This window comes from Scyliorhinus canicula, chromosome 13 (assembly GCF_902713615.1).
Source record: "Scyliorhinus canicula chromosome 13, sScyCan1.1, whole genome shotgun sequence".
NCBI lineage: Eukaryota > Metazoa > Chordata > Chondrichthyes > Carcharhiniformes > Scyliorhinidae > Scyliorhinus > Scyliorhinus canicula.
This window is the reverse complement of record NC_052158.1, coordinates 119,494,028-119,507,955: the sequence shown is the minus strand read 5'-3', so window position 1 is coordinate 119,507,955 and position 13,928 is coordinate 119,494,028. Positions and strand designations below refer to the sequence as shown.

At 46.7% G+C, this 13,928-nt stretch overlaps 1 protein-coding gene across 4 annotated transcripts in view; it reads right to left on the bottom strand.

Moving 5' to 3' along the window:
* The window catches only part of clcn2c (chloride channel 2c), a 677,449-nt gene that overhangs the window by 134,817 nt on the left and 528,704 nt on the right, over positions 1-13,928 (bottom strand). For all 4 annotated transcript variants that reach the window (XM_038815641.1, XM_038815642.1, XM_038815644.1 and 1 more), the window contains 2 exons: positions 12,518-12,628; positions 12,179-12,392 (listed from right to left, as the gene is read on the bottom strand). In XM_038815641.1, coding sequence (XP_038671569.1) covers positions 12,179-12,392; positions 12,518-12,628 — 325 coding nt within the window. The remainder of the gene's footprint in view (positions 1-12,178; positions 12,393-12,517; positions 12,629-13,928) is intronic.

Sequence of the window (13,928 nt, the reverse complement as noted above, 5' to 3'; positions counted from 1 at the left end):
TAACCGAATTGTGATCACTATCACCAAAGTGCTCACCTACATCTAAATCTAACACCTGGCCGGGTTCATTACCCAGTACCAAATCCAATGTGGCATCGCCCCTTGTTGGCCTGTCTACATACTGTGTCAGAAAACCCTCCTGCACACACTGCACAAAAACTGACCCATCTATAGTACTCGAACTATAGTATTTGGAGCTGGGTTATGAGTCAGGGGAATGAAAGGGAATGGGCAGACAGTGCAGGGATCCCTCGTGGCCGTTCCCCTTCAAAACAAGTATACCACTTTGGATGCTGTTGTGGGGGAGGGTGGGGGGGGGGGGCTTCAGATATGTAGATCATTGGGATACCTTCTGGGGAAGGTGGGACCTGTACATGAAGGACAGGTTGCACCTAAACTGGAGGGGCACCAATGTCCTGGGTGGGAAGTTTGCTTGAGCTCTTTGGGAGGGTTTAAACTAGTTTGGCAGAGGGATGGGAACCAGAGCTACGGATCAGAGGACAGGGAGCTGTTGAACAGGCAGAAATAGTATGCAGCGAGTCTGTGAGAAAGGATAGACAGTTGATAGGGCAAAGTTGCACTCAGTGGAATGGGTTAAAGTGTGTCTGTTTCAATGCAAGGCGTGTCAGGAATAAGGGAGATGAACTTAGAGCATGGATCAGTACTTGGAACTACGATGTTGTGGCCATTACGGTGACATGGATTTCACAGGGGAAGGAATGGTTGTTAGATGTTTTAAGAAGAATAGAGAGGGAGGTAAAAGAGGAAGTGAGTAGCACTGTTAATTAGGGAGTGCATCACAGCTTCAGAAAAGGAGGTATTCGAGGAGGCTTTGTCTTTGTGTATGGGTGGAAGTCAGAAACAAGAAAGGAGCAGGCACTTTATTAGGAGTTTACTATAGACCCCCCAATAGCAGCAGAGAGATGGAAGAACAGATTGGGTGGCAGATCTTGGAAAGGTGCAGAAGTAACAGAGTTGGTGTCATGGGTGACTTCAACTTCCCTAATATTGACTGGAACCTCCTTAGTGCAAATGGCTTGGATGGAGCAGATTTTGTCAGGTGTGTACAGGAAGGATTCCCGACTCAATATGTAGATCGGCAACGAACCAGACCAGTGTCAGATGATTCGGTGGGAGAGCATTTTGGTGACAGCGACAACAATCCTTGACCTTTATCATAATCATGGAGAGGGATAGGAACAGACAGTATGGGAAGGTATTTAATTGGGGGAGGGGCAATTATACTGCCATTAGACTGGAGCTGAGGAGGATAAATTGGGAACAGTTGTTCTCAGGGAAATGCACAGGGTTGTTTAAGGAGCACTTGCGAGTGCTGGATAGTTTTGTCTCACTGAGACAAGGAAGGAATGGTAAGATGAAGGAGCCTTGAATGACAAGAGAAGTGGAGCTTCTAGTCAAGAGAAAGATGGAAGCTTACACAAGGATGAGGAAGCAAGGATCTGGCACGCATCTAGAGGGTTACAAGGTAGCCAGGAAGGAACTCAAAAATGGACTTAGGAGTGCTGGAAGGGGGCATGAAAAAGCTCTGGCGGGAAGGATTAGAGAAAACCCCAAGGCGTTCTGCACCTACGTGAGAAATAAGAGGATGATCAGAGTGAGAGTAGGAACCAAATAGGGATAGTGGAGGGAACGTGCCTAGAGTCTCAGCAGGTAGGGGAGGCCCTAAATCAATATTTTGCTTCAGTATTCACTAGAGAGAGGGACCTTGTTGCTCAGGAGAACAGTGTGAACCAGGTTAATAGACTCGAACAGGTTGATATGCTGGAAGTTTTGGAAAGCATCAGGATAGATAAGTCCCCTGGGCCAGACAGCATATACCCAAGGTTTCTACGGGAAGCGAGGGAAGAGATTTCTGCGCCATTGGCGATGATCTTTGCGTCCTCACTCTCCACTGGAGTAGTACCGGATGATTGGAGAGAGGCGAATGTTGTTCCCCGTTCAAGAAATGGAATAGGGAAATCCTTGGGCATTGCAGACCAGTCAGTCTTACGTCTGTGGTGAGAAAAATACTGGAAAGGATTCTGAAAGATAGGATTTATGATTATTTAGAAAAACATAGTTTGATTAAAGATAGTCAGCATGGCTTTGTGAGGGGCAGGGCATGCCTCACAAGCCTCATTGAATTCTTTGAGGATGTGACGAGACACATTGATGAAGGTCGGGCAGTGGATGTGGTATATATGGATTTCAGTAAGGCATTTGATAAGGTTCCCAATGGTAGACTCATGCAGAAAGTCAAGGGGCAGGCAAATTTGGCAGTCTGGATACAGAATTGGCTGGCCAAAAGAAGACAGCGAGTGGTAGTGGATGGAAAATATTCCGCTGGAGGTCAGTGATAGTGGTGTCCCGCAGGAATTTGTTCTGGAACCTCTGCTCTTTGTGGTTTTTATAAATGACTTGGATTAGGAAGTGGAAGGGTGGGTTAGTACGTTTGCCGATGACAAGAAGATTGGTGGAGTTGCAGATAGTGTCGAAGGCTGTTGGAGGTTACAACAGGACATTGACAGGATGCAGAGTTGGGCTGCGAAGTGGCAGATGGGGTTCAATCTAGATAAATGTGAAGTGATTCATTTTGGAAGGTTAAAGACAGGGGCCGGGATTCTCCCCTACCCGACGGGGCGGGGGTCCCGGCGGGATGGAGTGGCGTGAACCACTCCGGCGTCGGGCCTCCCTAAAGGTGCTGAATTCTCCGCACCCTTCGGGGCCAAGCCCTCACATTGAGGGCTAGGCCCGTGCTGGAGTGGCTCCCGCTCCGCAGGCCGGCGCGAACGACCTTTGGTGCCCCGCCAGACGGGGCCGAAAGGCCTTCGCCGGCAGGCGGAAGTCCGCGTATGCGCTGGTGCGTCAGCGGCTGCTGACGTCATACCGGTGCATGCGCAGGGGAGGGGGTCTCTTCCGCCCCCGCCATGGTGAAGGCCATGGCAGGGCAGAAGAAAAAGAGTGCCCCCATGGCGCAGGCCCGATCGCCGATCGGTGGGCCCCGATCGCAGGCCAGGCCACCGTGGGGGCACCCCCCGGGGTCAAATCGCCCCGCACCCCCCCCCCCCCCCAGGACACTGGAGCCCGCCCGTGCCGCCAGCACCAGAGGTGGTTTAAACCACGTCGGCGGGAAAGGCCCGTCAGCGGCGGGACTTTGTAGAATCGCCACGGGGGGGGGGGGGGGCCGCTGACCGGCGCAGCATAATTCCTGCCCCCACCGAATCTCGGGGGGGCGGAGAATTCGGGACATGGCGGGGGCAGGATTGACGCCGGCCCTGGGCGATTCTCCGACCCCCCGAGGGGTCGGAGAATTCCGCCCAGGATTCTTGGAAGTGTGGAGGAACAGAGGGATCTTGGGGTCCACGTACATAGATCCCTCAAAGTTACCACCCAGGTTGATAGGGTTATTAAGAAGGCATATGGTGTTTTGGTTTTCATTAACAGGGGGATCGAGTTTAAGAGGTTTTGCTGCAGCTTTATAAAACCCTGGTTAGACCACACTTGGAATATTGTGTCCAGTTCTGGTCGCCTCATTATGAAGGATGTGGATGCTTTGGAGAGGGTGCAGAGGAGATTAACGAGTATGCTGCCTGGACTGGAGGACATGTCTTATGAAGAAAGGTTGAGGGAACGAAGGCTTTTCTGACTGGAGCGAAGAAGGGAGAGAGGTGACATGATAGAGGTGGACAAGCTGATGAGAGCCAGTGTTTTCTCTCTATCCAGCTAGTGACTATTTAAAGCCTGCAGACAGAGCTGGGGGGAAACTTTCCAGATTCCTCTCCCTTTAAGGTTACCAGATCATTCTACGGCCTTGTTTACTCTGCTTAGAAACTCTGTTTAACTGAGGCAAGCTGTCGGTTAGCCTGCTGAAGCTGACAACAAATAAGCAACTGAACAGTCCTGAAGCGCATCTTCCATGGTAAGGCTCAGGTCACGCAAAGCTATTGTCGCCCTAGAGGGGATCACCCAGCCTGAGAATCCCGTCTGAATATTACAGCCAGAAGGTCCAAGATTGAAGTTGAAGGAAATTCTTGCTCACATAAGACTTGATTCCTGCAAAAAGCAGTTGGACAGCACAAGAGATGGTTGAGGCACGAATGAAAGAGATAGAGGCAAATGCAACGTATGCAAATATTCAAACGGTGATCAAATGCAAAGGAGGCATTCAGATGAGGAAAAGAGTCAGAATGGGCCTTGGGTCATACCCGAAGTGAATGCGTGGATAATGCTAGGTAGAGGAAAAAGCCATTGCATGAGATGAGCTGGCTTTCTGCAATGAGTAGATATTGAAGCAGACTTTAGCAGCGCATGGAAGTATCTCATACAATGGACTAAATGTAACATTTTCTGGTCCATATGATTGGTGAGGAACTAGATCTGTGGAACTTAAAAAAATCCATAAACGTGGGTGGTTTGTCTAATGTATGTGAGGGATGTGAGATGTGATATCAAGGTAGCATTTGACCAAGTGTGATATCACGGATATTACACAAAATTAGTTAGTGGGAATCAGGAGAAAGATTCTCCACTGGTTGGAGTCATACCTGGCACAAAGGAAGATGGTTGTGGTGGTTGGAGGTTAATCATCTCAACTCCAGGACATCACTGCAGGAGTTTCTCAGGATAGTGTCCTCAGCCCAACCATTTTCAGCTACTTCATCAAAGACCTTCCTTCCATCATAAGGTCGGAAGTGGAATGTTCACTGATGATTGCACAATGTTCTGCACCATTCACGACTCCTCAGACAACTAATCTCCTGACTCCCCAAAGTCTGTCCACCATCTTCATGACACAAGTCAGTAGTGTGATGGAATATTCTCCACTTGCCTGGATGATAGTGTAGCTCCCACAACGCACAAGAAGCTCAACACCATCCAGGACAAAGCAACCTGCTTAACTGGCACCCCATCCACCATCTTGAAATGCACTCCCTCCACCCCCCGATGCGCTGTGACAGCAGTATGTACTGTGACAGCAGTATGTACTATGTACAAGGAAGGCTGCAGCAACTCAGAAAGGCTTCTTCGACAGCACCTTCCAAACACATGGCCTGTACCACCTAGAACCACAAGTGCAGCACGTACATAGGAACACCACTATCTGCAAGTTTGCCTCCACACCATCCTGATTTGGCACTTTATATCGCTGTTCCTTCACTGTGATGGAATCAAAATCCTGGAATCCCTTCCCAGCAGAACCTTTGGTGTACCTACACAGGATGGATTGCTGCAGTTCAAGAAGGGACTCACAGTCACTTCCTCAGGTGAAATTAGGGATGGACAATATATGCTCACCTTGCCAATAACACTTGCATCTCACAAAATAAAATAAGTGTATAAACTGAAGATACTGCCTCAAGTGATTCAATATATCTTAGAGATTCTTATTTTGATTGAACTTTAATATTTAATATTAAATATTATTAAATCCATATGGCAGAGTAGTAAATTTATCAATGATGTAACATTTTATTGCTCAACATGTCCTGAAGGGGAACCATTTGATATGACTGCAGGTTTTCTATGAAAGGGAAATTTAGTGGCAAATGTGTCCTCAATTGCTCTTGTTTTTCAAAGAGGCGTTTAACTTCCATGCAGCAGAAAGCTTTCAACTTTCATTTCTATTCTCCATATTGTCCATCTTTTGTGCAGAATGAGAAAGTCTGACAGCAGGTAATTTTTTGTGTAAGTTGAACATGAACAAAGAACAATTTAGCACAACACTGCAATGAACTGTCAAGAAACAGCTGCAGAATTCATTATGTCTATTTGCTGTGAACTTTCAGGGCTTTTGCGGAATGATCACTGCTTTATAATGTACTAGATGTGAAGAGGCGGTTTGCCACACATTGCGAGGCTGGCATAGCTGTGCCTGTAGATTTGATTGCTGGCATCTTGCTGGCTTTTGATCACCCTGGCATATTGTGTTTCATGTAAGACCACTCAAAGTATAACATATTGTGCTTGGGAAGCATACAGCATTCTAATTAATCAGCCATTACTGGTGTTACCTGGTCTGCTGTTTCGGCTTCCTTTGAAAATAAGAACCTCTTCCTGCACCAATAACCTGGAAAACCAAGGAATGTGCACCTCCATTTTTGAATTCAAGTGGTTTAGTCCAAATGTGGGAGACGGTGGTGTAGTGGTAATGTCTGTGGACTAGTCACCCAAAGGCCCAGGCTAATGGGTTTGGGAACATGGGTTCAAATCTCACCACGGTAGCTAGTGGAATTTAAATTGAACTACATTAAGTCCTCATTTCAAATTGTGGTTGCATTCCTGAAAATCACAACTTTGAAGTGAATCAGCAATAAATCTGGAATTTGGTGCTTCCGGTCATTTCCCGTCCAGAAAAAAAACAATGTAGAAGTTGAAATACTGAACCATACATGTGCAGCACTGTACATTCCATTGATAAACATTAGAAATAAGCTATAATTTTAAGTGGGTTTAGTTCAATGTTTCTGTGCCTGGAAGGGTGAAACCTGTAGTTAGTTTACTGTGGAAAAAGGTGTTTGTATGTGTGAGGGTTGGTTTCATTTTCAACGGTGATTCTATTCTGCACAGAGAGAGCTATGGCGTGAAAAATTAATAGAACTAGCAGTGGTTGCTTAGCAACTGGAGGTCCTCGTAAAGATAACAAATAGCTCTTAATTTTTAGTTTAGCTTAACTGCAGCTGGAGACAGGATCTCAGGGGATGAACATCTGTCAACTCTGCCAAGAGAAGGACTGGTAATGACAGCAGCTGCAACGAGGCAAACTTCCTAAAGTACAATTACAGTCCAGATAACCAGGGAATTGGGCAGAAAGATGATTGGATTTAAGTGAACAGAGACAAAGGTATTGCTCATAAGAATTAAAGGAAGAGTAAACAAAGTGTTCTAAGTTTTTAAAAATAAATTTGGAGTACGCAATTATTTTTTTTTCCAATTAAGGGGCAATTTAACGTGGCCAATTCACCTACCCTGCACATCTTTGGGTTGTGGGGGTCAGACCCACGCAGACACGGGGAGAATGGGCAAACTCCACACGGACAGTGACCCAGAACCGGGATTCGAACCCGGGTCCTCAGCGCCGTAGGCAGCAATGCTAACCACTGTGCCACCTTGCTGCCCTTAAAGTGTTCTAAGTTAAAGCGACAATTGCAGTAACCACATTTAAATTGGGACAGCAGCCTTCAAAAGTAAATCATTGGCGCCAGAGTGGTTGGTGCGGCGCCGGTCGGGGGCCACTCTACAGGGTCCCCCGCCGGTTCTCGGCCCGGGATGGGCTGAGTGGCCATCGTGAAAACGGGGTGTCCCTCCAGCGCAGTCCACAACTGCTCTCAGCCTGCAGGACCTCGGCATGTAAGGGTCGAGGGGCAGCCTGTGGGAGGGGGGAGAGGGGTCCGACCCTGGGGGGGCCTCCGATATGGCCTGGCCCGAGATTGGGGGCTTCCTTTCCTATGCGCCGGCCGTGTAGTCCTGCGCCATGTTGCGTCGGGACCGGCGCATTGAAGGAAGCCACTGTGCATGTGCGCGTTGATGCCGGCACCACTACACATGCGCAGATACTGCGGCAGGAACCGCTTCAGTGCTGTGCTGTCCCCCAGTAGGGGCCAGAATTAGTCATCGGGTCGGCCCGTTTACGACGGCGTGGACACCCTGCCGCGGGTTTAGAGAATCCTGCCCCAGGTCTGGGTTTCATTATTAACTAGCTGCCGCCGAGCCAGGGTTTGGGCTTCTGGAATGGACAGTCGCATTAATTGTGGAGATGCAGTCGCAAAGCCAGTGACTATGAAAGGGGTCGTCGACAAGCATCCAGCAGGCGCAGGTGGAGGATTCCAACCGCACGCAGATGCAGGTGGTGATGTCGGCCATGCATGCCACCCAAGCCAATACTACATGGGTGGCGTCCACAGTGGAGGCTTTGGAGAGGGGTAGCCATGTGCCACAGCCACCTAGATATTGCAGCAATGATCCTGAACATGGCCCAGTCACAGCGGGCCATGACTGCGAATGTCAGCTGCATTGGAAGGGATACGGGAGGTAAGGCCCAGGAGTAAGGGCGGCAGCGGGGGTGGGGGGGTGGGGGTTGTAATGCACTGAGGGCAAGATTGGAAACATTGGAGAAAGGGTTTGTGAGTGGGCAGGTCACAGAAGAGGAGGTCTCCGGCAAATGATGCTCAAGTGAAACTGGCAATGTTAAATGGATATACTCACACTACCTCACGGACGATGTAAAATCAAAACAAAAAGTGTGGCAACATTAAGCGAGGATTTACTGAAAACTAATCTCTGTTATGGGGGCTGTGAAACTTTCAATGATTGTCGTAAAAACCCATCAGATACACTAATATCCTTTAGGAAGGGAATCTGCCATCTTTACCAGGTGTCCGGATTCCTACGTGGACTTCAGACCTGTGGCAATGTGGTTGACTCTTAACTGCCCTCTGAAATGGCCTAACAAGGTACCCAGTTCAAGGGCAATTAGGGATGGACAACAAATGCTGGCCTTGTCAATGGCACCCCTATCCCTTGAAAGGATAAATTTTAAAAAAATCGATGGGCACAAGATTCCTCTCATACTGTCTTGATCTCTGTTGTTATTCTTCTTCCAAACATGGACACCATTTTATGATATCACATTGCTGGCAACTGGCCATGGAGTTCGGGGCAGAGGAAAAGGCACAATTAGCTAAACAATTCCTGAGAACCTAAATGATATCAGAGATAAACCGAAACAATAATAAACTGTGAAGACATAGTTATAATACACCTTTCTATTGTTATTGCCCACTTCCTGTGACTTTTGATGTATTTATCAGAACCTAACAATCCTGGATGCACTTTTCCCATGGGCATGATTTCTTAACAATTCCCCGCATGCCAGAATGCTGGGAAATGGTGCGGAGGACATCCTGGCCTCAAATTATTATTGAATCAAAGTTGCTGCTTGTTTAAGGAGTTTAATTGCCGCAGTCCACAAGAAATTACTGCAGAGCCAAGGGCCACCAGGCACGATGCACTTTCACCAATCTTCCTCGTCTGGAAAATTTGAGTTGTAATCTCATCCCTCCCATTGGGAAGTTTGATCTCCGACAATCTAGGAAACTGAGTGCATTCAGGTTTCTACGAAATGCCATGACAAAGAAAAATACTAATCAGAAAGGATACAAGACCCTAAGGACAGTGCTGTGAATTGATTTGTGTTTTAGTAACGCACAAATCTGTACTCTGTGACTATAACACCCGCTGCTTCCATTCAGTGACACTGATGCTCACTCAGTAAGGCACCAACTCGAAGTGGCAGAACATGTGATATGTGATAGATCACAGAGGGGATGAGAAGTGAACATATTAAGGCAGACACAGACTGCAAATTGTTATTGTTTAACGCAAGTGGTGAATAATCCAGTGTAATTTCCCCTGAAACAGTAGATTCTGATAGATTTGAAAGAACTTATGCTTTAATGTTTCTTATGAAGGAAGAGCTGCTCGGATAAAACAATTTGTCAGGCTTTTGGAGGCAATTTTGTGCCCCACTTTACAGCAGGAATGGGGCAACAGTTAGAGAAAACAAAATCGCACAAGAGACTGCCCATGTCTGAACTCACTCAAAACAAAAGTGTACAATTAAAACTTTTACGTATTTTATTTTCTTTGTTGATTTTTTAAACAATTTGTCCAGAATGTTCTAACCTCAAGAGTTGTTCTGCCGCTGGTATTGTAAGCAGGAGCCAATCCTGCGTGGGCGGCTGGCGGGATCCTGGACAGCATTTTATCGGTGGCGGCTGTGGGTCCATAAAATCCTGGCCATGGAGCCCAGAAACAGCAAATTGGTTGACTGAGCTGGAGAACCAGAGGTGTGGGGCTGGATCTCCGTTTCAATGGCGAAGTGTCAGTTCAAACGGAGAATTCTCAGGCGATTTACGACGCAAAAATTGGCGGCAAACCCTCACCAATTCCGGGACTGCTGAGGGGTTGCAGCTGCGCCACATCCCGGCTTTCCCTGCCGTAAAGTCGCAGAATGACTGGGTCCGTGGCAGCGCATGCACTCGTGGCGGCCACGCACATGAGCGGCCTGCCAAAAACTGGCCCTCTGTAACCATCCTCGCCACCCTCGGACCACCCATCCAGCCCCCGCTGAAGCCACCCCTAATACTTGAATGGCTCCCTCCCCACCCCGTCCCCCCACACCATGGCGGCGCTGGACATAGTCCGCAGCCGCCACAGCAGGTTTCCAAAAAGTGAGAGGATACGTGTCCCACGCCGTCGGGAATTCGGTCCATTGGGGGCGGTCCATCGGGGGAGGGCCTCAGGTGACATCCTCAGGCCATGCGGCGTACCCCTCGAGTATGCCATTTTTGAGGGGGGTGGAGCTTCGTTAAAAATGGTGCCAACCCCGATTTTGGCGTAAAAATGGATTCTCTGGCCAACGCGGTTCCGGTGTCTGCGATCGGAATAGCCCGCCCGTGATGTCTACACTGAGTGAAAAGAAATGCAGTCCAGAAAGATGTTTTGTTTTGGGGGTTAGAGTTAAATTAGGTTAAAACATTCAGTGAACCCCGAAAAGCTACATTGTCTTGGAGATTGATGGAGCTCAAGGAGGTTCTCTGGTTTCAATTGATCTGCCAGTTTGCAGGGAAAGGGTTGTACTTTGGACTTAGTGCAGTTTTCAGCTCACAGAGAAGCTTTGGGTGCTATGAGCAGGCTCTAGGCAGCTAGGGTCGAGAGAATTCCTGGAGAGCTGGGAAATTTGCAGAAGGTCACTGGTTCCATGTCAGACAGTTAGGGCTCAGAGAAGACCTGAGAGCTCTTTACAGCTCGGGGCAGCAAGGAGATTGGAGTTTGGGGAAATCTGGGGCAGCACCAACTTAGAGAAGCTGGCAGCCTGTGAAAGTGTTGTAAGTGTACCAGTCATTAGAGGTAGTAGGGCAGCTTTCTGTATCTTGTGGGACACATCCTCAGGAGTGGCAATTGAACCATCGGGAAGCACTCAGTTGTTGAGGTAGTTCAACCAGGAGTGGCTTTTGAGGGAATACAGGGGCTAGCTCTTCAACAGTGAAGAGTTGAAATTCCTTGCGAGGGAGACAGGCAGGCAAGAAGGCAGCTCACCAGCACCTTATCAAGGGCAATTAGGGATGGCCAATGAATGCTAGCTCAGCCAGGAAAGACCACATCCCTTGAATGAATAAGAAAGAGTTTTACCAAGATTTTGTGACTCACAGTGATCACTGATATTTGGGTGAGTTGCTGAGAAATCTATGGGATCTGTCTCAGTCGCAATTGCCACTTAATGCGTAAAGTGTTGTGTTCGGCCCCAGTTTGCTTGTTAATTCATATTTACCTCATGTTAATTCTGAATGTTAGAGTATAAGGCAGGTAACATATATTATTTATTCTTCTGCCTATGTGTAGTAAAGTTTGTTTTGTTCGTTTACGCTGCTCAAAAATGTTCAGTTTTTGTTCAGTTTGAGTTCTATCAGGATCGTTCGACCCTAAGCCTCTCACTGCAGACTTCATCTGAATATGATTTCAATCTCAAGATGGCGCTGGAGTGTGGCGACTCTCTGCGAGCTCTCCCAAACAGATCCTCTTTTTACATCTCTTATAACCGTTCTAATTTTTAAAATTTTTATTCTAACACTAACATTATCACTAACCTTTCTCCTCTACCTTCCCTTGCAGGTTTAAAGCTATGTATTTACATTGTGTACCTTGTGTTGCCCTATTATGTACTTTCTTTTTATTTTATTTTCCTTTCATGTACTAAATGATATGTCCGAGCTGCTCCCAGAAAAATACTTTTCACTGTACCTGGGCACACATGACAACAAACAAATCCAATCTAATCCAATTATGGAAGCAGTTGAGGTTCTGATAAAGGGTAAATGAAAGATTAACTGAGCTCTAAAATGTTGCGCTAGCATGACTTTCAATGATTTTCACGTTCGATATGAAGCTTCATATTTCGATGATTCTCAAAATGCCTCGCTTCTATCTTTCAGCCTCAGAAATCCAAATTGCTTGCTCCTTGGACAATCAAAATCAACATCTAGGATGCTTCCTGTTAATTTATTGTTTGCCTGTCAAACTACACCTTAAACTCTATAATTAAAAGATCAACTCTTTGAAGCTTTAAATATCCTCCCGTATCCAATCCCTTTAAGTAGCAGTAATTGAAAAGACTACTCACTCAAGGTGTCCCCAGCCGAGTTCAGGAAGGTATGGAAGTTTCTTGATGCGAATAATGCTGTCGTAGACAGAGGGCTGCAGACTTTGGGAAACAGCATTGGCGAGAATGACTGCGATCATCACTGGCAGGATGTGGGAGATCTGACCCGTGAGCTCAAACACAATCACTGAGGTGGAAATGGTGTGGGTCACTGCACCTGCCAGCGCTGCTGCGCCTGCAGAGAAAACCAGGGAATTAAGCAGCTGGCAAAAAAGCCCAGATTCATTTGGCTCATAAACCCTGCTCATTCATTCTACTGTGGCAGCCAAAAATAATGATGGCAGCCAGAAATCGCCTCACCTACAACAGCGTATCCACCTGGCACAATACGATAAATGCGACCATCTGCATGGATGCCATCAGGAAACCAGGCTGCCATGCTTTCTCCAACAAGGCGGCCAAACGCAGCGCCTGAAAAAGAAGCCAGCACAAACAGCGGAAATGAGAAAAATCATTTACTGCAATGTTACACTTTGTAATCGTAACAATTCTTCCCACTTCATTTGTTTTATCAGAATTCTACAGATAGATGCCTGAAGTACAAAATGCTGGAAATACAAACATTTATTTTCTATTAAGCATTTAATATCTATATTTTGTTCAGAAACTGTTTCAAGTCCAAACTTCATATAGTGGAAACTGCAGGAAACTACCCACAATATCATTGGCGGTATGATTGACCATGTTGTTGGAAGGTAGTGCAGTACCAAAAGATCTGACCATCTATGAATAAATATCCAACACTTTAATTTTATCCTCAATCAAGCCGTATGAGAACATTTCCAATAATAAATGTATTTATAGCACTTCTGTTTTAAATAAGGTGAACACTCCTCACAGCAAAATTCTATATTATGGGGGTTTAAAACATAGGGCGGTATTTTCCAGCTCTTTGCACTTTCCATTCCTCCCAAAGGTAAACCAATCACCCCCAATGGTGGGTTCCCTGATGGTGGGATGGGCGAGCCACACAAAATGCTTTGGACATCGGCGGGATCGGCCCATAGCTCAAGGATCTTCTAATCATCTTTAATTTTTCATCAGATTCAATTCCACGACTTCAACTCAACATGAGAGGAAGATGCTTTTCTAATGAGCTGATTCTAGTTGTGTGTATTTGAAAGTTGCTCTCATCAAAGCTCCCAATGTCTGACCATAATTAACTTTTCTCAGATTCCTTAACTCCCTGTTGGACCACACTGAATGCAGATATCTGGAATTCCTTATTCCTGACATGGCTGTTCCAATTCCAAGCAGAGATCTCTCTTCTGTCTTCACTCTATTCTCTTATCAGCCAGTTACTGACTTATCTTGTGCTTTCTCACTCAGGTTACTTTTACTTTTGTGTTGCTAATTTGTTTTGCTTCAGTAATGTTTATAACTGATAGTGACATTGATTGATTTTGTCCTAACTTGGTGCCAGTTCCACACCGACCATTTTCATCCTGTCATTTTTAATTATGGGAAATTGTTGACTTTGTTCTATGGATTTAAAATAATCTGAATGCAGCAGCAAACAGCAAGAATAAATGCAACCACGGGCAGCATGGTAGAGCAGTAGTTAGCATTGCTGCCTCACGGTGCCGAGGTCCTAGGTTTGATCCCGGCTCTGGGTCACTGTCCGTGTGGAGTTTGCACATTCTCCCGGTGTTTGCGTGGGTTTCGCCCCCACAAACCAAAGATGTGCAGGGTCGGTGGATTGACCACGCTA